The sequence below is a fragment of the Anguilla anguilla genome, chromosome 9, assembly GCF_013347855.1.
Source record: "Anguilla anguilla isolate fAngAng1 chromosome 9, fAngAng1.pri, whole genome shotgun sequence".
Classification (NCBI taxonomy): Eukaryota; Metazoa; Chordata; class Actinopteri; order Anguilliformes; family Anguillidae; genus Anguilla; species Anguilla anguilla.
This window is the reverse complement of record NC_049209.1, coordinates 25,234,270-25,259,904: the sequence shown is the minus strand read 5'-3', so window position 1 is coordinate 25,259,904 and position 25,635 is coordinate 25,234,270. Positions and strand designations below refer to the sequence as shown.

The window sequence follows — 25,635 nt, the reverse complement described above, 5'->3', positions numbered from 1 at the left end:
AATTGTAACTCTGACTACGGCTGTTTTTGAACAGGCCACAGGATTGCTTAGATGAGTCTCATGTGGCTGAGATGGCCATGAGATGTCCAAGATGCTGTTGCACCATAAAAATGTATTCAGAACAGGAACAACGATTCCCATGCCCTCCAAATCTTTGACATTGGTGTTATCATATACAGGTTGAGCACCCAATTCATAATCTTTCACCTCAACATCTGAAATTCAGACCTAAAAAACCAGGTAAGGTGGTTTACATGTGTAACCAACTGCTTTTATCAAACAAGTGCCGAATGACAACAAAAATCCTGCAGCTCCGGCTTGAGCGCGTTTCTAACCCTGCATGCCTCTTTTCAGGGACTTACATAATAGCAGGGGAAATATAATTGCTTATAAATCAGGAGCAATGCAAATCGGGAGCCTCTGGGATCACAGAATGGTATTTAATAATGCTGCTTATTTCTCAAATGAATTGCACTTGCAAGGCTGTATAACCTTACAACAGTCTGCATTCGATAGGTTATCACCAGAGCGCAAATGCAGAACAAAGTCTGGGACTGGTACAGGACAAGCAATCCTGAGCCGGAATACGGGATGTCCCTGCTAAAACAGGGCTGTCAAGCCCAGCTCTGACGCAGTAATGGATATTCTTTCATCTAGCTCTTATACTGAAGTGTATAAGAGCTGAGGCGATCACACACTACACACTGGGTGGCCATTTCATGGCATGTCTTCCTCTGTTCTGACCCCGTGCGCATTGTACAATAATGATGGGATGTTGGTCATAATGAGCTCACACACTCAGCCCACACTGGCAAGAAAGGCTACCGGTGTTTATTGTTATGTACAATGTATACCATTATAATGCAGACATAACACACTGACAAAGTCAAACAGCATCAACACCCTTCTGGATAATTTTTCAAAAAAAAAAAAAAATTTTTAAAGATTAACTCACATTTACATTCTTGTTTTACCTTGAGAATCATTTTGTAATACTATATGCAATGTGTTCAACATTATTATTCATTAATTATCATTTAAAAGTATCTGAGGCACACAGGGAAAACAGAATAAAACATCATAAAAATTGTCCAAAAAATAAACAAAAACCTAACATTTTTATAATTGTGTGTATATGCATGTAAATATACACACAATCAAATGTACTGTATATGTATATATATACATACACACACACATTTACATATATACACATACATGTATATATTGAGAAAAACGCAATAACAGAAAATAGCAATTCATTCAGTCAGTAGTGACCACCCGTTTCACTGACTATTTAGAATCGTACTCCATTTTGTTGTTTTAAAACTACATTCTCCTCCACCCCTCTCTCAGTCTCTTATCCACGTTGGCATCAGTCACACTTGTATAACCCCTCAACCCCCCCCCCCCCCTTAATTACCCTGTTTAAGAAAAGTATTTACCTGGAGAGAGGGATTGAAGAGGCCTGTTTGAAGGAGACATGAAATTAAAAACATTTTAAAATTTAAAATAAGAATGTAAAGTCCCAGCATCTCTTTCTTTCCTCTTTTTGGGTTCCAGAGGAGTCATTCCACAGTGTCCATTTTTTTTTCTGTTTTTAGAAAAAGAGTGCGCACCTGTGTGTGTGTCTTGTGTGTTTACATGTGTGAAAGTCCAAATTATCTGGTTGGATATATGTGCACATATACGTGACAATCACGTGATGTGTACATTTCAAAGAAATTGTGGTGACCTTACAGTGTGTGATTTCCTATGAGAAATAGGAAAACTTAGCAGGTTTGCCCAAGTGCAATCGTGTACTGTGTATTTGTGAGTGAAATTGAACACTGTCCATGAACAGCATAGAGTTTAATCTGCAGCATATACATTGTGTGTGGCAATACTGTATGTACACTTGTGTCTGTGTGAACTTCTATATGCTTGTCACACATCGTACATATTATGTACAATGAGGTTCACCATGTATGTATTTTTCTGGATTTCTTATGTAGTTCTTATGTACATAACACATGTACCGGAATGTGAGTTTGAGCTGTGGACAACACAATGCACCCTATGAGTGTGTATGTGTGCGTGTGTGTGTGTGTGTGTGTGTGTATTTGTGTGGCATTTGGGGTGTGACTCTTCAGTTCCAGATCTTGAGGAAACTGTCCCAGGACCCGGTGGACACTGCCATGCCGTCGTCTGTCACTCCAAGACAGCTCACGCGATTGTCATGGCCCGCCAGTACTCCTACATGCGGCAGGGGTCGAGAGAAACCGAAAACAAGACATCTGACTTCATCTGACATTTTTGTTTTTCTTATCTCTTAAATTTGGCACTCAATGTCAATCATGTCTAATTCCCACCCTAATTTGCATAAACTAACATAAAATCTAACTGTTTGCAGTGTCGTTCATACACGCTCTCTACTGCCGATTTGGAAGAGTAAAGACATCCGCGGTTCTCCTTCAAAACATCTTGTCTCACCAGCCTGCTTCTTTTCAGACCACAGACCACAGCCCACAGCCAAAGACCACATAGGGCTGAGTCAGAGAAAGACATTTTATAACTGGCTTAGGCATGCAGACCATGGGTGCCCTAGTTTGGCTTGGCATAAGTTAGGTCTGAACTGTGTACTTGGCTATAAATAGCTCTACGAATTTAGTATTGTACCTTATTGAACCTGTGTTTGTAGTTGTCCAATGACCATGATATGCACTTTTGTATGTCACTTTGGATAAAAACGTCTCCTAAATAAATGTAATGTAATGTAATGTATTAGGTGCCCGATCGACCAGCAGGTGTCACCAGAAAACAATGACGTGAAATATTTTAATTCACTGGCTAAGTGCCGAGTAGTAACTAAAAATAATTAAAATCACTGTATTAGAGAGATCAGTATCACAGTCGCTGTTTATATTACTTTATATACTGTAACATATTTTTGCTTGCCGAGATGACAAAGTAAATTAATATGCTAAAAATGAATCCATGGTTTAGTTAATTTTAGTTAATGAGTTAATTTACATGTATTTAATCATTTAAATAATTTAAGAAGCATTTAGCAGGGACAGTATTGATTATTCAGAATTTTATTTTTCACATAAGTGTAAATATATATGTGCTGGAGGACCTGAAGTAACCCATCTCTCCTCTCACCCCGCCATCCACATCCGTTAAATATTCAGCGTTAAATCACCTCTGATATAGTAAACCTTACTCCGATAGAGAGTAAGGTTTACTCTTACTCTCTGTCGGATTAACTCTTACTCTCTTACTCTCTATTCGACCCCTCATATGGAGTTAAACCACCACTGATCATTTTCCAGTGAATCCCTTTTTTCTGCTCATTCACTCGCATGCCTGCCTCCATTTTGTGACTCCACTCCCTTGAGGCCTCACCTGCACGGTCTCCCTTCATGGCGTCCCAGATGTTGCAGTTGAAGTCATCGTACCCGGCCAGCAGCAGCCGCCCGGAGCGGGAGAAGGCCACAGATGTGATGCCGCAGATGATGTTGTCGTGTGAGTAGAGGCTTAGCTCCTGGTCTGCGCGGAGGTCAAACAGCCTGCAGGTGGCGTCGTCTGAGCCCGTGGCAAATGCACTGCCGTTGGGAAAGAACTGGAAGCAGAGGGGGAGGACAGGGAAAGGGAGCATGAATTATGGAAAAGGTAAGAGAAAGGTGGGGAGATTGATTAGACTATGACCGGTCCAAAAAACCTGGGATATGAAAGAGTGAAACATACAGTGCAGTATTTGGACAGTGACAATTTATGGTGTGTACGTATGTACACACACACACTTACACAGACAGCATTGATGTCCGACTCGTGGCCAGTGAATGTCTGTCGGCACATGCTGTCCCGGATGTCCCAGAGCTTTATGGAGGCATCGCACGCCCCCGACACAAAAGTACGGAAGTCAGGGGACAGAGACAGGCTCATGACATCACCACTGTGACCTGAGAACACTGTGGTCTGCTGGCCTGTTTCAATATCCCACAATGCACTGGGGGAGACATTAAGGAACACACAAATGCAGCAATTGGACAGTGAACATTAACAATGGCATTCAGTGTTAACTCTAAATTACAAGTGATACACATTTTCCAGATATTATAAAACAAAGGCGCAAGAAAGCTGAGTGAGGGCAACAACAAAATCTCATAGCTTTTGTATTGACTAGAACAACACTGCATGTTGATTTTGATTATTGTCTAGTTTCACCTTTGTTAGTATAATACTAACTTAAACTCAAATAATAGGGTATTTCTACAATGGCAAAGAAGAAGTTAATCACAGCAAAACATCATTATTTAAGTGATAAAGAAAATGATGTGCACACAAACTTACCACGTTGTATCTCCTGAACTGGTGATGATTTGATTGTCATCAATGAAGCGACAGCAGGACAAGTAACCTGGCGGACAGAAAAGCGGACACATAAAACATTGAGTCTCCCTGCAGCACCAGTTATTGCATTACATTACAGTACATTACATTACAGGCATTTAGCGGACGCTCTTACCCAGAGCGACTAACACAACGTTTTACACAGCATTTACATTGCATCCATTTATACAGCTGGATATTCACTGAAGCAATGCAGGTAGTTGCTCAAGGCTACATTGGCAGCATGCTACCAGGGAAGTGAACCTGAAACCTTTAAGTTACCCATTCCTTAGCCATGATACTACACTGCCACCCAGAGGGTGCCACCTACACTTCATCCAGATGCTGAGGGAATGCGATTTCAGCAACATTCCGAAACATTTAAATCTTTAGCCTCATCAGAGCTAAAAAGTTGAGTGCAGATCTATTGTGAATGTAGTCGTCCAGAGGCTGAGGATGTGATTACAAAGTGTTGAGTATCGACTGCTTTGTGATCACATCACAAAGCGACTGACAGCAAGTCAGCCCTGGCAGTATATAAAGCATGCACCAAGTGTAGCATGTTAGCATTCGTGTGTGGCCTGCCATAAACATATACTTGGCCTTTTGATCATTAAGAATGAAAAGTATCATTCAGATACATCAAACGTTCTGACCAGGTATGCATCTGCAGTACCAGGACACCTAGATTATTTCGGAACACAGAATAACAGTATGTCTGACCAGTGTGCAGCATTTTAAAATTGCAATTACAGTTAAATGAACCTGGCCCCCAGGAGGAAGTAGTATAAGATGCGCTGCATGGATTTCTCATCCAGTTTCTCTCATCCCCCAAAGTCACTCAATCACTCACATGGGCGTAAATGCCCGGCCTGTATTAACGTTTCAGGCAAGGGGTGGCTGGAACAAAAGCACTGTGAAGGCCAACAGTACGCTAACAGCACACTCAGTTTGCCTGTAAGAGTATGGCTGTTGGACTAAAGAGGTTCAGGAGGGTCATACTCATTGCGCTGCTCACGATTAAAACAGCAGAGATGCTGTATATTAATAGAGTGATTAAAGATGGGTACTTCGTTAAGAGAATTTTCAGAACGTATCCTGCTTTGAATACAAATGCACATGCACAGGGAAGGGCTTCAGTGATGGATTTTAATTATTATATTTAAAGTAATTAATTAGCCCTTTTAATTAGAAGCTTTCCTGGTCTAGTGCTATGGGACTTGGTCTCTGAGGAGCATCCTTCTGGAGTGTCAGAGCCTGAGACAGCACCTATTCTTACTGAACCATGTGAGGGCATACGCATGCCCTTGTGCTCTGGTATGGTACCCTAACCAGGCCAGTGCCATTTCTGGCCAGCAACTCTACAAGGCAGTGCATAATTTGGCCACTTTCACTTGACAGGGTTGCTCTTGTCTAGGACTTCTCTTCAGTTTCCAGTAAGCTGGCTGCAGCAAATGCACAGGAAATATACTCTGACAAAATATTATTTTACTCATTCATAACAAAAGGACGTTATCCAATTAAACTGAAAGAGTGTACATGACAATATAAATACCCCAAACTGCTCATTTAATGGAGAAGGATTTTGTTCCTTACTATACTATAAGCTATAAGCTTTGTGTAATCTAGCTACTCCAATCATGACTTTGCATAGAGCTCTTCAACATTAGACTCTGGAATGTAACTTTGATGCAACTCTGCGATGACCTTGGAATCATGAAGCTATAACAAAGCAGCCCTAGAAATAGCATTGTCTCTCTCACACACACACACACACTCTCACGGTAATAACAGACACTATCTTTATTTCACCACTAGGTGGTGCCAAAAGGGGAGCCCCGGCGCCATGCTTACGTGCACGCGTCACATGAGCTGCAAATGAATTTTCTGGTACCTGTATGTCCGGGGAGTTCTCTGCTGACCCTCACGTTGCCTTCTCGAGTCTTCAGGCTGTAGATAGAGCAGATATTGTCCAGGCCCCCACAGGCTACATAGTTACCAGAGGGGGCGTACGCACACGTCATCACCCAAGAGGAGCGCAGCGGGATTGCATGCACCTGACAGACAGACAGACAGAGGAATGCACACCAGTGTTGGTAATATTCTAATAATCTTGACTGTATTTCATATCCACGATTATATTACAACTAGGCATTTAACAGATTTTACACCGAGCAACTTAGAAAAGAGCAAACATAAAAGTTTAGGCACAAGCAGCACTGATGCCATGTCAGTGTCACAACTCATAGCAGTAAATGCATAAACCAGCAAAATAAAGTGTAATTCCAGAAGAGGGACAAGAGACAGACTGAGAATGTAGTGCTAAACCAAATGCAATTTATTTCATGAAAGACGAAAAGCTGACACCTGGTGGTGGCGGATGAGCAAAAGCATTCCAGTGGCAACTTTGGTGACCTTACAAAAGGCTGATTCTTACATGACTGACCATGCTACAAACAGTCCATGGATATATTTAATGTGTAGTTTGTAACTGTCTTAGTTTACATGATTACTTTTGGTGCATGAGCACACTGACTTTTCCAACAACCATTCGAGCCCAAAAAGTGACTCGCAGTGGAGCGCGCTCAGTGGAGTAGAGGGTGTCCTGCGGTGCAGATGGAGTGTTACCTTGTTAGTGGTGTAACTGTCCCAGATGATCAGTTTGCCATCCTGGGAAGCACTGACAAGCAGCCTGCAGAAACAAGGACAGAGACACTCAGCTATGAGTTTAGGGTGGAGGTCTGGGGGCGATGACCCATTGGTGCTCCGTGGTATAGAGCAACATGGCTTTCAAGTACAGGCCCACAGTGACTGTAAGGACAATGCCCCAAATAATGCCTCTAAAGCTCTGATCCAGGCAAAAGAAAGGCTTTTTTTCTTAGCTGAGGTCAAAGCCTTTAGGTTTCCACTGTCAAAGCTGACAATCAGACACACAGTAAAAGGCCAGTGCAATCACTAGGTAGAATTCAGGGAGCGGAGTGTACGCACCTGGAGTCCGTGCCCCAGTGCATAGCGTAGATTTTGGCAAGGTGTCCGCGAAGGGTGCGCCGCGTACGCATTTGTATCCGACCCACTGGGTCCAGGCCTGCCGTAATCTAACCCCTCACATCAATCCACACGCACAACCACACATACACACATACACACACATACACACACACGTACACACACGCAAACACACACACATGCACACACACACACACACACACGTACACACGCACAAACACGCACCCACGACCATGCATGCAAACACACATGCACACATGCACATAAACACACACACATGCAAAAACACACACACACACGTACACACACACAAACACACGCACACACACACACACATGTACACACACACACACATGCACACACACACACACACGCACACATGCACATGCACACGAACACACACAAACACACAGCAACAGACACAAAGAAAGACAATACAATTCAGTGTCAAAATAAAGCAAACTATAAAATTTGTATGGCTAATGTGCCACATAAAAAGTAAAAAAAAATAGGTAGTCTGAAAATGCATATTTGAACAGCACCAGCTAGGTTAATATATACATTCATAGCATCCATGACAGTGATTCAATCAGACAACTGGGTACTACAATACTTACTTTTTATGTTACATAATATATTGCTCACAAGAAATAATTCTGCATTTTGGAGGGCAATCCACTTCTGGTCAGACAGACGTCAGTTTAAGTAGACTACATATGACAACAATATTGTCAAAAATTGGCTAATCTTGCCAATAATCATACAACTTGTATTTATTTACGCAGTTATAAGCTGACAGCCATAGCCTGTTCTGTATCAATGAAGCAGATTTATGACTGAATTTCACAGGACAACAATGCTTTACCTGTGTTAGTGTGGAGTCCCCACATGCTTTCCTTGCATCCTAAAACAGAGAGCAGGTATATAATAGACGACATGGCTGGGTACAACATTTCCAGATCATTCTCCCTTCTGTGATATCCTTCCATATATCTTTGTGCTCCATAGATCTCCTCGTCCCAAGTACTACCAGCACCAAAAACTCTCTCTCCCTCCAACCCAACCCACTCTGCCATGCTTTTTGTCCCCATCATGAAGATGATTTTTCTGAATTTGTTGTTGATACAATTTCATTAACTTCTCACTCTTATCTGGTTCCTCAGTTGCTCCGCCTCCTGGCGCAGCTGCTCCAGTTCACTCATCGTTGATTGGTTGGTCGTCTGTCACTCCCACTGTAGCTCAGCCAATCTGCAATCTAAGGGAATATGTATTGGACAAGCAGCTATAACAAAATCAAGAACTGCGACTATGCACAGCTAAATCGCTTTCAAGACGATAAGGACTTTAAAATTGATGCACAATAATACATGATTGTTCCTTGTTCCTTTCGGTCAAAATATTTATAATTCAGGGACCTCCTGAAAATGTTAATTTTTCTATTACAACAAATACATTACTTTTACAGCACTGATTGGCTCAAAAGCATCACACCTACATGGGGTCAGTTACAGCTGAATATATTGAGTGTTTGTGGTATAAATTAATTAATAAATAAAAATAACATCCCTACATGAGAGACCTGGAACATACAGTCCTAGCTTTTTGGTTGCTAAATTAGTCACATTAGCAAACCTAGTCAAACTGAAACACATGGACCAAAATAGATATCAAGACTCTGTTTTCCCCACGGTGCGCAGGAACTGGAGCCGTGGGCTATGCGTGGCAAATTGTGGTCACTCACTCACTCACTCACTCACTCACTCACGGACAACTTTTGAGGGAGGTTTGGTGGGATGCATGCGCAGGTGGTACGGCACATCATTTTTAAGCACAGCTTTATTGCCTAACGTTACTTTAGCTAACCCTAACATGTTCGCGTTTCGCCTAATTTAGCTAACCTAGTTAGCGCATATGGATCGCCTACTTTAGTTAACCTAGTTAGCGCATATGGATGCTGTCCTGCATGCATGAGTAGGAGCTAAGGACACACAGCTACAACCACCGATACAGAGGTGAGGACGTGCCATAGCTAGCTACCTATGTAGTACAGAGGGCAAAACGGAGCTTTAGAATGTCGCCAGCAGTGTATGCGTGTGAGCTCAACAACACATTCCTCATAGAAAAGGTAGTTTGTAGCCTTTATTTAGTTCATTACAGTGGTGGTACAAGTGACAAGCGGTAACTGCTACTGTGCTGTTAGCCTTTATTGGTCGCCGTACAAGGTTCATGTAAAGCAGCTAGCATAATCTGACAGCACTAACCCATAAAAGTGTACTGTGAATGGTACTTGCTCAATCGAACGGTAAATGTGAAAAACATTCGATTACAGTCAGCGGCAAAATTTTCTGTCACACCCTCAATAAACGGCAAACTCCCAGTAGAAGATTTAATTTAATCTTTTAACGTTATATATTTTCTGAAACGTTATCGATTCCGCTTGGCCACAGTGAGTGAAACTAGGCGATCTAAGCGTATACTTTCTATGTAAATTACGTCAAAATGATTCAGCCTTGTTGTTTGCTACTTAACTTCACAGTACAGTGATTGCTGTTATCATGATTGTAGCATGAAGTGTCTATTTTCAACCAACTGCCATATATGAGCGCGTAAAATCAACCAAAAAATATAGTTCGCTAAGTTGCACAGTGGGTCTGGACGGTTTCGTGCTTGTTATATTAAACAGGTATCCTTACATGATGCTTTTCCATAATGTTATGGACATGATTCAGTTGATTATTGATCAATTAATCTGATCATTTGAGTTCATCAATTATTCTGATCATTTTACCAGTTTATGTATACAAAACTTCAACTGTTCTAAAGGACAAAAAATTAGGGAAATTAATCCAAACCAGTCCTAAATTTGGCCCATGATGGTAGTCGCTATATTTACGTATTCTATACAGTAATGTACAATAAACAGGCATTGACCATTTTTCCCGTAATCTCTAATCTGTAGTAATCTGGGTAAGCGCATCACTCCCAAGCATTTAAATCATAAACCTCTTAATGAATACAAACAAGATTAGGATTATTTTAGATAGGATTGTAAGGAATGTGTGTGTCTGCATGTGTGTGTGTTTGTGCGTGAGCGTGTACGCATGTTATTATAAAACACTGTAATTGTGAAGACAGCAAGTTTAAAGACTCCAAGCAATCAAAATCTTCATTTTCTAATAGTTATACAAGTAACCAAAAAAAACTGGTGTTAAGACATTGGTATTCTGTTGAGACTCTCAATTATTCTGAAAGCAAATCTGTTTTTAGACTGCCCACTGCTGGAAAATTTGGTATTGGTCCAATCCTTGTTTCTGTTTCTGACATCATTAACAAAGCACTTTGTGCCAGCTCTAGGGCATAAACAAACTCATTACAAAAATATGTTACTGTCCCTGCTTGTCACTTTACAGTACTGACATACCATACCTGTGTGGGCATCCCTTGTTGTAAAAACAGCTGTATAGGCATGTCAAAATGTAATTGTAATTTTAAAATAAATATAGCTGTGCAAGGAGTAATCACACTGTTGGTCAGATGGTATAATTGGCTAAGTTAGCTGGCTAATGCTACACTGTGTCAACAGTCAACACAGAGTGAGCAGCAAAAACAATGTCACCAAATTTCAAAAAGATGATATGGTATGACTTTGTTATAGCTAGTAAGTTACTGTATCTAACTGGGTATATAGCATTTGAAATTTGGTAGGGTTGATGAAAAACATGAGTTGCCAAATATCAATAGTTAACCTAGATAGCCAGCTACTGAGACAATGCATATTAATCACAATCCTGACTGCAGTTCAGATCCCACTCTGCTAGTAGCACTACATGAAGGCTTACAGCTGAATCATGACAATCCTACTGCTGATTTGCTTTGTTTTGTTGCCACCAATTTCAGAGTCGCTGTCATTTTCCATGTAGTTCTCCCAATTCTGTTAGCTAGCTAACTAATCGCTATCTTAAACCTGTTTAGTGGGCTGTCCACTAAAAGTGTATACCTGTGGTTCCCAAACTTGGTCCTGGGGCCCCCCTGTGTATGCTGGTTTTCATTCCAACCACATAATTTTAATTTCATGTTTAGAGGGATTATTTAACCTCTTAAGCCATGTCAGAAATAACTTTGCATGTCACAAATAATTCCAATGTTGATATTGTGCTACATTTCAAACAATGATATAAAAAGAGGTAACTTTTTTTGATCAAATGAAAGACAAAGGTAAATAAATAGGCTGCCAATTAGGCTGTTGATCATGTCTTTAATTTCTTTCATTATTTTTTCCTTAATCTTATTAACACAATGTAGGTTTGTCTCATTATCATTTGCTTTGTGTTTGAATTCTTCATTATCTTCCAGATGGTTAGTTTTAGTGGCCAGGTGTCCACAATTTCACCAGTTAGGAGCCTGCTGATTCACCTCAGTCTTTAATTTGAAATTGTACCTCTTTTTATGCAATTGTCCACAATATAACACAATTACTACAATATTAACATGGGAATTTTATTCATTATGGCATGCAAAGCCATTTTCAACATCATGCGGCTTAAGAGGGTAAATAATCCCTCAAAACGTAAAAATAAAACATCTGTTTCAGAAAAAATAACAGCTCGTTAAAATTCTGGAATTGCGACTGGTTGGAACGAAAACCAGCATACACGGGAGGGCCCAGGATCGAGTTTGGAACCCATTGTGTACATCATTTGTGTATTTTCGTAGCCTAACAAACAGATGGGGAATCTGGAATCTGGGGAGCATTTGGAGTCTGTTGCTGTCGTCTCTCAACATGAAAACCAAATAAGTGTCATGCCAGTAACAGGCCATCGTACGGCTGAAAAATCTGAATAAATTGATCACAGACAGACCACAGAACACCACTGATGTATATGACTGAATAATTGTGAAGAAAAACACATTTTCAACAATCGAACATCAACAGCAGGCCTCTGGCCTACCAGGCCCTGTGTGATTACTGAGCTCAACAGTGCTCTTTCTTCTTGATGTTTCATTGTTTATATAGGAAAGCCTATATCTCCGGCTGTTTTTTTTTTTTTTTTCCTTACTCCTCATTATGGCCACCTTGACATTCATTGGCACAACTTTATGCCAATAACAGGCTGCAAAGGAAATCAAAAGCCTAGATACTGAATCTTATACCTGCAAAGCAATTGAAGCCATTTGTCCCAAATAGGGGGACTATGTATAAAGACTTCTGTCATTTCTACATGTTGAAGCCAAAATGCATTTAAAAAATACCCTTTAATAGAAGCTGAGAATCTGCACTTTAACCATGAGTGAACTGTTTTATTACAAATCTTAAAATTGTGGAGTACAGAGCCAACTCAAGAAGAAAAAAAGGCTTTGTCCCAAACATTATGGAGCTCTCTCTATGAACACACATGCACACACACACACGTTACCACACACAACCACCTACTGCAGGAAGCAATTACCTGGATCCCATTCCCCAGGGGAACCTCCGAGCACATGGATCATGCACCACTAATGGAAGGCGACAGGGGGAAATGAGTGGATCCTGGTCTCAATGCACCCTTGCTCAATTAGGCAATAAAGCAGAGAGAGAGGTGGATGTGGGCACAGGAGGTTGTTTCCCACTGGTATATTTAAGTGATTTCTCTGTCTGTTTATTTTAGTACACATTGTTTGTCTCCAACATCCCTGAGTACATTTAGCGATTTGTGGACGTGGACAAGAGCACAGAGGCAGAACTAAGGATACCATGTGCACCTATATTCACACATGAGCTGAAAAACAAAATGTGGTGCGGATTATATTCCGTCATCTCGACTGCAACCCTGCCAGGACACTTAAGCAGCACACAGCAAGGAATAGGAAACTCAAGTAGCCTACAATGGCTACCCTGTGCAGTTTCAGGTTGCTAAATGTTGCTATTGATTTAAACCTGGAAAACCAGGTGAATATCAGCTCCAGTCACATTAATTACCTTGATTTAGCTATTCATGGCTCGAGATAAGGAAAAGGTTGATCCTGTGTCACTTATTAAATAGAGTTGCATGATATAAGGAGAACATGGCCGACTACTGAAGTATTTGTACAGCTAATAAGTGTATCAAACTGCTATATGCGCTCTATTTTCTCGCTTTGTATTCCTAGGAATAATCTGCACGACGACTTCTCGGTTAAAATATATATCCTGATTAGATATGCCACATCCTGCTGCTCCAACATTTCGTCAAGGCCTCACTGGTTTCGCTACCAAGGAAATAAGCTTTTTTGGTTCGGCGGTGTATAGCAGGTGGCAGACAGTGGGCATTCTCTCGCGAAATGGTACTGAAGGGGTGTAAAGCATTGAGGCGAATGTATGGGATGCGCACTGTTTGGTCGTTTGGTTTGAACGTCACGCAAGTAGGCCTATCGGATACTATCGATAACGCGTGAGTTACTGGCGTTGTCTGTCACTGTAACGAGGAGGAGTGGTGGCAGCAAAAATGCGAACGGGTAAAAACTAGGCCCAATGATACATTTCAGTTTTATAATAGCTACACTTCTCTAAGGCTATCGCTCAAATAGCATGTATCAAAAGCAAATAACTACGTGGAAAAAGAAAGGTAGCTAGCGTTTCGTGCTAGTAGGCTAAACATCGCCTATAAAGACTAGTAGTTGTTGTCATTATTATTCTTATTCTCTTCTGCTTATGTGTGGCGATATCGCTGGCTACAACACGCTGTTTTGTAAACAGGATGTAGCCTGCTCTACGCGCCATGAATATGTTCTTTTCCGATGCGATATCTGGAAACCTCAAATATAGGTTACTCTTGAATGTATTCGGCTATATAATTAACGTTAGGTTGTATTTATCATTGCTGGTTCGCTCGTAAGCAAAGACGCAATTCTAAATTGATTAACCGCATCATATTAACTAACCTGAATATTGTCAAATAATACAATTCTTTAAAAAAAATTAAAACATGATCAATCGCTACATTTAATACATTTAAATCAAATAATATTAATGTAGCCCTTCAGCAATACATTTAATACTCTTGCTTCTGCACCTAGGCTATAGCAAACCTTTGTATTTTGCCCTCTACATAATATGTAGGCTGAGCTATGCATTTTTGCGCCGCAGTAATCGTACACTAATCTATGCAAATTCAAATTCCAAACATCCATTTAAAGGCGCGTGGCTTTAAAAATACAAGGACTCCTGGATGGTAAACTGTAGGCTACGGTGAAAGCCATAGCCATAGGCTGTGCCATCAGCCGCCTATAACGGCCATGCACGGTCAATGGCCTTGCAACGGTTCTGTGCTATTCCCTAATTAAAGGAACTGTGGAACTATAAAATGATATCCGAGAAGCTCACTAATAAGTACGCTACAGACTTCTTCAGAGAAACATCTCTGTACAAATGGCAAGAACCATTCTAAACATAGGCTGTACATATGTGGTTTTTTCTGTGGCCGTTCCCAAATCTTTGCAAAATGGACACGAACCGCACCGAAATTACATTAAATTCCATACACGTAAACATTCATGTTTAGATCAGGTGTAGTTACAAAAATTGGTGAATTGGTGGTATGTTATAGGCTAATATAGCTAACAGTAATACTGCTGATAATCAGAATAGAAATGGCAACCTCCACTGTATGCTGCTGCAGCCACTTCAGTGTTTAAACTGTCAGATGAAAATGATTTAATGTGGACTTTATTTTGATCACAGTCAACAAATAAAACATCACAGCTTGTATTATTAAAGAACGACTCATTATGGCGTTGCCTTCATTTCAAACAGTACCGATATATTGTATATTCGCAGGGTTTAACCGTATTAGCCGATGATCCAGCCAATTATGACAAGATAGATCATTTAAGCACAAAAATGTTTAAGAGATAGCTACCTGTTAATTAGTTGAATCTTTCCGGGAGAGGTGGTTGATCTCTTGGTTTACAAATGATGTTCTAAATATTTAAATCATATAATTGGTCCTTGTTCCTTGGTCCTCTTCAAAATATAAAACAGGCAAAATGTTGAAGTCTCCTAGTTGCTCGCTGCTTTCAGTTTCTGTATTCCCCTCCGTGCGTCTTGGCTTTTTTCAACAAGCGAAAAATGCATATTAATCTAGGTTTACAAATATAAATGCTGCGAGATCATCTATTTTTGATTGGGCCTCTTCAGAACATGAGATCTAGCCTATAGCCTACTGTTGTGATCCCCCTTCCTCTTCGAAAATATGGTTTTAAACTCCCGATGGCTATCTGAGTGTAGAAAACTGTTTTTCGTGTAGTCCTCGTAAGAAACGTCAGTATATTCCAAAAATCGGTCGAAGCACCAATGAGAGTTCTCAAGTTCTTCTGTGGTTAAATGCTATCTATGCCTTCGTTTTCTTTTCGTTTGAGTTTCGTGATCCTTCGCTTCCTTCCTCCCTTGCTTGCTCTCCCGCTCCGTTACGTTCGTCGCCGTTGTCGCTCAAAATTCTAGAATAAATCGCCAAACAGAAATGGTTCTGACACTGGATCGTGAATAATACAAATAAAAAAAATAACTTATAATCAAAAGTGACTTATCTTGGGGGGAACCGAAAACGCACCCATTTGCACAATAAATAAGGTATTAATAATTGTGCATGCACACACTATTGTACAGCACTTATAAATATACACACATACAGGTCAGGTTTAATATGTAACCATTCGTTCAACGTTACCGATGACTCCCATAAGCACGATTCAACCACACCCATTTACAAAGAGACTGTACCATTACTCAACACCCCTCCAGAGTCAATAAGACTTTAGAGGAGGGGTTATTAGGGAAGTCGATAAGTCACTCAATATACGTCGGCTTGTAGTAGGATACTCAACCAGAAAAATAAAAAGTATCCCTGATCGTAAAAGAGTAATCCTTTAAACCTCTGAGATGTTAAACAATGGCAATTTCAACCTAGGCTATGCATTTGCTGAGAAAAAACATTTGCGCTCTAAAACGCCACTCGCCTGCCTTTTTCGCAAGAAGATGGGCGAATGTGCCAGGTTTGTCCTAAGCGCAGAGTATCACGTGGGTGTAACTGCGGACTGGCAACCCGGGGCATACTTTAAGTAACAGATCACTTTTCTCGGTTCAAAGCCTTTGAGTAGGCGTCTTGCAATTTATGATTTCAAAGTTACTAACTGGTCTACTTTAGGTTCCCCTCAGCCTTTCCTATTTTAGTAGTTGCAGGTGTTAAATGCGGTCCGGCATGAACAGCTACAATTGTTTATCAAAGACTGCTTTAGTGTACAGCCAATAATAGCGTTTACAACAAATTGCAACTTCCAAAATACATTTTTATTTTGTTATATCCACAAATAATAAATAATATATAGGTTCTATCTCGAGCTCTAAACTATACACCTGAATGATCAATCTTGTTATCACTGGGGAAACGCATTTCTCATGTCAAAGGTCTAGAAAAGGGAAAGGATTGGTGGTAGTAATGAGTGTTGCTTTCTCCTAAGTTTCTCTGAATATAAATTAAGATCAGTATAAAATCAGGCATGTCTCAATTTAAATATGATAGTTTTGTGTAATTTAAAATACAACAGAAAGAGTTGTATTTTAATGAGTTGTGTGGTCTTGAACCTTGTAATTTCTTCCTGGTGTGTCATAGATGCTACACATAGATTGTGCTGTTCTCCTCAGTCTCTAATTGTGTGCTTATATAACCAATTTACACTATATCCTCTATGTTTTTTAGGTATACAAAAGCAGTCAGATTCACAAGGGCCTCTGCCACTATGTGTATGTAGAAAAGGATTTACAACAACTAGGTAGGTGCATGTACACAGACAAACATCATTTACCATGAAACAAGGATGGTACTGTGCTTATTGTACCATAAATATTTCCTTATTGGAAAGACTCAGAGGCAAGTCTCTGCTGTTATGAGTTTCATGGTAAGGAATATGCTCAGTTTCAAGGATTAATCAATAAGATGTTGTTCACTGACACTCTTGTCCCCTACCAAAAGCCTGGTAATGGTACATCCCACCTGAACGGTTATTCACCAGACTTCATTAGGGAGTGTAGGGACTGAGGTTGTGTTGCCTGGCAACAGCCTTTGCAATGGTTTTAGCCTGTATGAGCAGAGTTGGACCCACCATAGGTCAGCAAGAGCTCATTGGATACAAACTGATATAAAGTTGCATGCACACAAATATTGTGAAACACGTGTACATTCTAATGAAAAGAAAACTGAACACTTACACAGTCTAACACCCAAAATACTAAACACATTCATGATTTTGTGAAGGGAGGATACAATATAAAAAAGCAAGCAACTGTGCCATTGCTATGAAACATACCCTTAGAAAATGTATCTGCCAATAGGGTTCATTGGGTATTCACGAGGCACTGAGAAGCAGTAACCTGTTACTGAATCAAAGACGCAAGATTATGAAGTATAGCAGAGGTGGGCAAGGAGGACTGTATAGGTCAATTACAGCACGTCTTCAGTTTTTACTACGCAGCTGCTTATGAACACAGGTTTCCAAATGCAGCATTAGCTGCATTTTAAGTTTAGGAAGGTCTTGATTACAGCATGCAACTGGAGTTCTGTATAAGCTGTTCACCAGAAGGTCTTCTGCTAATCCTGAAGTTCAGTGTTTCTTTTTCCCGCAGTTGTGCACATGCTTGTGAGTGGACTTCAGAGACTGAATATGTAGGCACTAGGAAAGCCAATAATGGAGAAGTTTTAATATTTGACATGGGCTAATTTTTGAATTCCTGAAACATCTGCATTTGTAATAATTACAATTAAAAGATAAATATGCTTGTTAAATATAAAATAAAGTTTTCTTAATAAACTAATGAAACCTTTCCTGATCTTATGTCATAATCATAACTAAATTATTTCAGTCCAAAATCAATGACTAATATAAATGCTGTGATTACTGAAATTATTTGCCTCGCTATTGGCATTAGAATAGCATATGAATCTCATAATTGGATCATTATATTTGGTCAAAGGACACCTGTATCCATGTATTGTTTGCTATACTAATTACTTTTTACTGAATATACTTAGGTTGTTCAATTATCAGTAAGCATCAGGTATCCAGTTAACCCCTTCACACAAGCCCCCTAGTGGCCAGGATGCCGGTGTCCTCAGATTTCTGAACTCAAACATTCAGTGCTCCTGCAACCAAACTATGAGTGGAAACAACAAACTCTGTGTTCTAGCTTTATTAGAAGGCAGTACACAGCAACTATGCCAAATTCAGAGTTTTTAAGTTCCACCATTGTTGCATAGGTCGCCCATTTAACAAGCAGCCCTTCCCTGCTGTTTCATCTGCGACTATACCCCCCAAGCATGACACACTGGACAATATTCTGGTTCTCAAATTTGATGACAATCCCACCAAACATTTGGCATGGTTTTTTCTAAGCTATGTCTAGATGGGTTTCCAAAAGGGCCATTTAGGTAATCAAAAAGGACACTTCGTGACCAAACGCTACTACATGGTAATGACAGACTTGTTATTACATTACATTACAGGCATTTAGCAGACGCTCTTATCCAGAGCGACTTACACAACTTTTTTACGTAGCATTTTACATTGTATCCATTTATACAGCTGGATATATACTGAAGCAATTTCGGTTAAGTACCTTGCTTACAACGGCAGTGTCCTACCCGGGAATCGAACCTGCGACCTTTCGGTTACAAGTCCAGTTCCTTACCCACTGTGCTACACTCCGCCCTTGTGTTGAAATTAGCTTGCTTTCCCCCTACCTGTTACCCACAGTTAACTCACCTCACCTGGTTTCTTTGGCCTAAGTGGTTATTGTATTTAAGGTGAAAACAAAAATCAGCAGACCCTATGGCTCCCCAGGAACCAGGCTGGCCACCCCCTGGTATAGGTGACTCATCCCACCACTAGAGGGCTAAGGCTGAGAACAAATCGGCAAGGAAAGCGTGAACTTGTTTAGCAGGTGCTGCTGCAATGTGTTTGAACTTCAATACTGAAATTGAAATTTCAAATAACTTTGTTTTCATAAGAACAACCATCTTTCCTCGTTACTGTTTTTTTTTTTAGTTTCCACTCTTCCAGTGAAAACTGTGGTACTGCCTTCTAAGCAGCTTGGTTTTAAAGCATAGTACTAAAGTAATTCATCCTTCAAGCACTAATGCTGATATGGCCTCCTGTATCACCCCCTCTTGATCATAATTTCATTTTTGTATCAAGTTCATATTTCAATGAGCCATTTATTTATAACTGCATACAAATACACGTTGATTCACCTTACAGTGTTCATGGCTGTTTAACCAGTTTTATTAGCCATTATTCAAAATGATTTGTCAACAGGTGATTGATGCAGTTTTACTATGAATAAGACAAATCTGGCCAAACTATAACACTAATATTTACAATATAGATAAAGAGATTGTAAAGATGGCCAATTGCAAAAAATAAAAATAAATAAATAAATAAAGATCCTCATGTTCTGTGGGAAAAGTCCACTGTTCATTTATTGCTATGTTCTAGCTTTACATCAGTGAGAAAGGGGAACCAGCACAATACAGATATATTCTTTGTATAGTTGCATTTTCATCTCAATGGATTGACCAAACATCATTCCTGTTCACGTTCTTTCCCCAACAAGTCAGGCAAATATGTTAATTTGTGCCACCAGAAATGTGGTGTCTTCCCCAAATGATCTGGTCTTCAACCTCCCCAGACACTCCCACGTCACTCCCCTGCTCACTACCCTTCACTGGCTGCCTGTTATAGCTCGCATCAAATTTAAAACCTTGGTCCTAGCATACCAGGCAGTCAAGGGATCAGCCCCAGCATACCTCCACAAGATCTTCAAACCCTACATGCCAGCCAGACCCCTCCGTTCTGCTACCTCAGGATGCCTGGCACCTCCCCCTCTTCGCACCTGCGCTTCCCGAACACGTCTCCTGTCTGTTCTGGCCCCACGATGGTGGAATGACCTCCGTGGAGGTCAGAACAGCTGAGACACTGACCCACTTCAAGTGACGACTGAAGACTCACCTCTTCAGGCTGCACCTCTCCCCATCCCTCCCTACCTCCCTATAATCTCTTAATTGACTGTAAGCTTAGGGTTGTAACTAGGTAGCTGTTTCGTAGGTGACTTAGTTAACGCACTTGTCTTAACTACTGCTTGTTTTTTTGCATAGACTGCGCTGTTACTGTTCTCGTTTGTGTTAGTGTTAATCAGTTTAACCTTCAGGGTCCAAGTTGAACTATGCAGTTGTTCCCTGCACGGTACTTCTCTCTAGGGTTTTCAACATACTTGTTCCTGGTTATGGTTATACACTTTGTTGTACGTCGCTCTGGATAAGAGCGTCTGCCAAATGCCGGTAATGTAATGTATCTGTTGAGCATTTAACTTTCAGTTGCACTTTCAGAATCAGATCAGGGATTTCAAACTCCAGGCTTGGGGGCTACAGCGTCTGCAGGTTTTGTGGGATCCTTTCCACAGCCAGCTTGGGCCGTGAAAGCAAAGTATGCCGTACCAATACTGGGCGATAAAATTCTGTAAAATAAAAAAAACGTGATGCCCACCCAATGATACAGTTCAGTGTGCCCACCCCTTCAGATCACATTACACGGAGCCTATTGCGTAAGATAGGCTTTACGTCATAATACAGCGACAAGGCAAGTCAGGTGGCTGGGGTTTGTGGAAGTCTTGATAAACAGTGGGTGTTTTGGTTGCTTTTAACGATCATCAGGCGCCATACATGGTAAAAACTGGATTCAAACAATAATTTGCTGCATATTGCTTGGTTGCATCAGAGACGTTTTATCACTTCAGACTTAACTTATTTCCCTGCTTTGTGTAACTATCGTTTGTTGCTTTGAAACGCGGACACCGTACAGACCGCTATACGACGGCTTTCTTTACTATAACATCTAGACAGCTACACTATAGCCTATTCGAACAAGCAAGACATTGGTATATTTTACCGTAGGGAAATATGGATGCCAACGTTTCTTTTTTAAAATACGAATTGGCCTCCACCATCGAGCAGGCGGTAAGAAACGCCGTAGAGACCGTATTGAGGGAAACGGCGAGGCTAGTAGGAAGCAAGCTATCCGCGGCTCATACTGCTGCCGCAGAGTCTCATCGAGAGAATCAAAGTTTGAGAGAAAGGTTGGACATTTCAGAGAGCGAACTGAAGGCGGTGCGTTACTATATGACGGCTGCAGAGAAGAATATCAAACAGTGTTTGCTTCTCAATCAGAGTCAACCACGCTCACACACCATAAGCTCTGAACCTTCAAACAGCGGAGATACCCTGTTTTCCCTACCCTCTATATCCGACCCGACACTTAGTCCTCATGGCATCGGTGCTACACGCAGGTCGGTGAAATCGCTTCGCAACTTACCTGGACGGTCTCAATTTTCCAAGTCATTTCCTAGTGTAGGTCTCTGCTTACCGACTGTGCAGCCAGAGTGGGGTAGAACCGCTACGAACCGCAGGAGAATGCGTTCCTCCCCTTCAGGAAATCTATATGTGACAAACCATAGCCGAACCACACACAACGATTTGCAAACGGAACACGTATTGCTCGAAACTGCGGAGGATCCGGAGAATCAATTTTATATTACCGACGAAGGCGTCGCAGATAAAGGTATGCATTTTCTAGGTATGAGTTTTCCGCTATACAAGTTTTTGACCATACTCTTGCTGTATACAAATTCCAATTATATATTTTTAAATGTAATAAGGGAAGATTGGGAACTACTATATAGGCTTCCATGAAACCAGCTACTTGACACTTTGTTATAGAATAAAAAATTATATTTAGCAGGACCATCAGAGTAAGCAAACAATCACTCACTCAACCACTTCTGGTATTCCGTAAATATGCACTTTTTGGCACTGCGTTGTGTTACATGGTGTGTTCAAGTCATGCTGGATTGTGGTAAATGCAATTTTATTATAAAAATAATATTTAGCACTGCCATCTCAATGAGCAAATGATCAGTTTCTATCTGAACCATTTCTGGTTATCTAGCATATGCATAGACAGACGCCAACGTATGCCCCCTGCATTGAGACAGCAAAGGTGCCCTTTTGGCTACTCTCTTCCCCCTGATTTTGAGCAAATGCCCCTTCAAAAAGTCTGTGCTCTGCCCTTCTGGTTTTGTATACATTTTTGACAAATCGATTGTTTATGTGGTGCATTCCAAGACGTGTTGGATTGTGTTAAATACCATTTTCCAACTTGGAATTAAACACTTTAACAACCCTCCAAGTTGCAACTCCAGATAGGAATCTAGGGGTGGGTCAATTTTCAGGACTATCCAAGATTAGGAGTTATAAAGTGACTTGTAACTTTTCACCTTCTCAGCCGTGGGTGGTAAATATCAACTTGTTTCATTATTTCTATACGGGTTCTGTTTTTATTCTTTTTTATTTTTATTACTTTTATGTTTTCTGTGTGTATTTTCTGCTTGTTTTGCGCGTCACAAATTTAATCTCAAAATGGCTCAGTTGAGGAAAGAGAGCAAGGGAAGGGAATGTGTTAAAGTGTAACCGAATGCAGCCTAGGAGAAGCATACAAGGGTTGGGATTCCCTACGAGGGAAAAAGACAAGTAAAAGTACTTTTTGTCTCCACAGCAGCCCATAGTGACTGGTTAAATTCAGTAGCTTTTGTAACACATGACAGTTCCACCCATTTGTTTGGTTTCACTCTTCCATCAGAAATAAAAGGATATTGTTATGCACTTTATTCTGATCATTTCTTGGTAACTGTCATTCGTTCTCAGAATATACGGGCACTGTGGGGTCAGATGAGAATGACGGAAGAGTTCTGCAGGAGCAGGACAGCATGGTGGGGCAGCCCAAGGAGCAGCCTGAAATCGGCAAGTTTGAGTTTGAGATGGGAGCCCCTGCGGGGGACGTGAACGAGCTGGGTCTGATCCGGGTTATGGAGGATGGGGACGAAGTCAAAGATGGGGCAGTCAAGATTGAGGACGACACCGAGGATCCTGCCCTGGAGCCCCTCGTCTCCCATCTGTCCGTCCCAGCCCAGCAGTTGTCACCCCCGTCCGGGGAAAGCGGAGGCGGCGGTGTGAGCTTCACAGCGGCTTCCATGGAATCTGCCGACATGGCCGCCATGCAGATGCAGAGGGAGAGCCCGGACAAGGTCCACCGCTGCAATGTGTGCGGCCGCGGGTTCCGCCGATTCTACTGCCTCAAGACCCACCAGCGGATCCACACGGGCGAAAGGCCGTACCCCTGCAGGTACTGTGAGAAGCGCTTCCGCCACCTTGACAGCCTGCACAAGCACCAGCGCATCCACACCGGGGAGAGGCCATACCGCTGCACCCAGTGCAGCTGCTGCTTCCGCGAACTGGGTCAGCTCAAGAAGCACCGACTGACCCACTCGCCCGTCCCTCTCACTCCCCACCCCACGCTTTCTCTCGCCCCGGCAACACACTCCTTCTCCTGGTCTCATCTCACTTCGCAGTCCCTGGATTCCACTTAAGAGCAGTGGTGCGATCGGGGGATGATATCTGACTTATTTTATTTGCACACACAGCTCTAATTGAAGCACGGGACAGATGTCCAGACATGAATGGCCAGCAATCGCAGCAAAGAAATAATGTTCCCGTAAGGTTTAAGGTTACAGTTGTATTTTTAAATTTTGCTGCAGTGCAATGGCAGTGGTGATAATTGTGTATATGTGTTAGGTACATAGAATAGAAATAATTAGAATTAGGGCTGTCTGGGTTGTGTAGAGGTATAAGCACTCTCCTACCACCGCAGAGAAGCGGGTTCAATCCATTACAGGCATTTGGCAGACGCTCTTATCCAGAGCAATCCCCAGCAGCGGTACTTCCGGCTTGGTCAGACGTTCCTACACAATTGGCAGTGTTCGTGGGTGGGAAGCCGGGGAGGGTATGAGTCCTGATCGTTGCATTAGCGACTGGTTAGTCGGGGCACCTGTTCAGGGAGGGGATCTGGGGGAGATAGCGTGAACCTTACGCTCTCCCAGTGAAACTCCACGCTGTCGGGTGAAAAGAAGCGGCTGGCGACTCTCCATGTATCGGAGGAGGCATGTTGTAGTCTACACCCTCCCCAGACCAACAGAGGATAGCGCAACGACCAGAACTGTGATACACACGGGGAATTAGTGTAACGACTAAATTGGGAAGAAAATAGCAAATAGAGAAAAAAAATTAGAATTAGTCATTTTGTACAAGACTGTTTTGATGCATTTTCCAGAGGACATTTTCCAGAGGACTTGTGTGGATAGCCTAGGTTTCTGTGGGAAATAACTTCGGAATCTGGCACCCACCAATCATGGTTTTCTTTTTGCATATATCAATAATACAGCAGAGCTGATGTTTGTTTGGTGTGATAAATGGGGATGAAAGCGTGGGGCCAGCTGTTTTTCTTTCAACCTCAGTTTATGTTTGACCAAGTTATCTCCATGGTTTTGGTATTTACTGTAGCAGTTTCAGTGTCTTAGCATAACATCTCCGTGTGTTACTACACATCCCAGTGTGTTATAAACCTGTTTACACTCTGCTCCCACCATGGTCTTTGGATCATGAGGTCAGATTTTGTGTCTTTATTTACCAGGGTCTACTAATTTGTATGTTGTGCTAAATTGTTAACCATGTTGAAACAATATGGTGTTTGCCCTGTCTAAGATTCTAAATTATATATTTCTCTGTGCAAGGATACCGGTGAATTCATTTACTCATTGTTGAAAATGTGCTACTATAATTATCTAACTGCCTGTTCTTACTAGCCACTTTTAGATCTGCTTGGCTGCTATTATATCAACTTTTTAATGGGGTTGTTGACATTTTCAGTTTCTCCGGGTAGACCTGTCCCTATATCCTTCCAGCAGCATCAGTGATTTTTTTAATATGTGAAATATGGACTGAAAACTGCAGATACATGGAAGCTGAAGGAGGCAAAATTATTATACTATTTCTTGTGTGTTATTATTACATGAAAAAATCTTGTTATTTCACTGTGCAAATTAAAACTAGGTTATTTCAGCTGGTTTGTGTTTTTTATTTTATTTTTTATTATTATTCTTATTTTTAGAGAGATTATGCTTAGTGCATAGTCCTTTGGGTGAACTCAAGTCTTAAATTGAAGGGCAAGAGATGTTATAGTGCCAAGAGCTCTCACACCATTTGGTGTCATTGCAGGCACTGGAATGGTAATAGTGATTCTAATTAAACATTTCCATAACTGCAGTCTATCTTCCTGCACCATCAAGTATTTTAGTGCATT

The 25,635-nt window shown here is 41.2% G+C and overlaps 2 protein-coding genes and 1 long non-coding RNA gene across 6 annotated transcripts; 2 read left to right on the top strand and 1 right to left on the bottom strand.

Moving 5' to 3' along the window:
• Window positions 1–812: 812 nt before the first annotated feature.
• Window positions 813–16,102, bottom strand: gnb2 (guanine nucleotide binding protein (G protein), beta polypeptide 2). The gene is made up of 10 exons (XM_035433912.1): window positions 15,258–16,102; window positions 8,526–8,635; window positions 8,246–8,284; window positions 7,363–7,469; window positions 7,003–7,066; window positions 6,269–6,431; window positions 4,336–4,402; window positions 3,790–3,991; window positions 3,388–3,604; window positions 813–2,235 (listed from the first exon to the last, which is right to left on the bottom strand). The coding sequence occupies exons 2-10, from the start codon at window positions 8,580–8,582 to the stop codon at window positions 2,129–2,131; spliced, it is 1,023 nt and encodes a 340-aa protein (XP_035289803.1). The 5' UTR covers window positions 8,583–8,635; window positions 15,258–16,102; the 3' UTR covers window positions 813–2,128.
• LOC118235980 lies at window positions 13,593–18,151 on the top strand. The gene is made up of 3 exons (XR_004766957.1): window positions 13,593–13,790; window positions 17,094–17,166; window positions 18,017–18,151. It is a non-coding gene; the product is annotated as an uncharacterized LOC118235980 (long non-coding RNA).
• A 2,869-nt stretch (window positions 18,152–21,020) lies between these two features.
• LOC118236721 (zinc finger protein 467) lies at window positions 21,021–25,394 on the top strand. 4 transcript variants are annotated; one of them, XM_035435306.1, is made up of 2 exons: window positions 21,021–21,110; window positions 23,145–25,394. In XM_035435306.1, the coding sequence occupies exon 2, from the start codon at window positions 23,207–23,209 to the stop codon at window positions 23,864–23,866; it is 660 nt and encodes a 219-aa protein (XP_035291197.1). In that variant the 5' UTR covers window positions 21,021–21,110; window positions 23,145–23,206; the 3' UTR covers window positions 23,867–25,394. The 4 variants fall into 4 exon arrangements, with proteins under 4 accessions (XP_035291197.1, XP_035291195.1, XP_035291194.1 ...); XM_035435304.1 differs by having other exon boundaries at window positions 21,021–22,002; XM_035435303.1 differs by having other exon boundaries at window positions 21,021–22,017.
• Window positions 25,395–25,635: the final 241 nt, after the last annotated feature.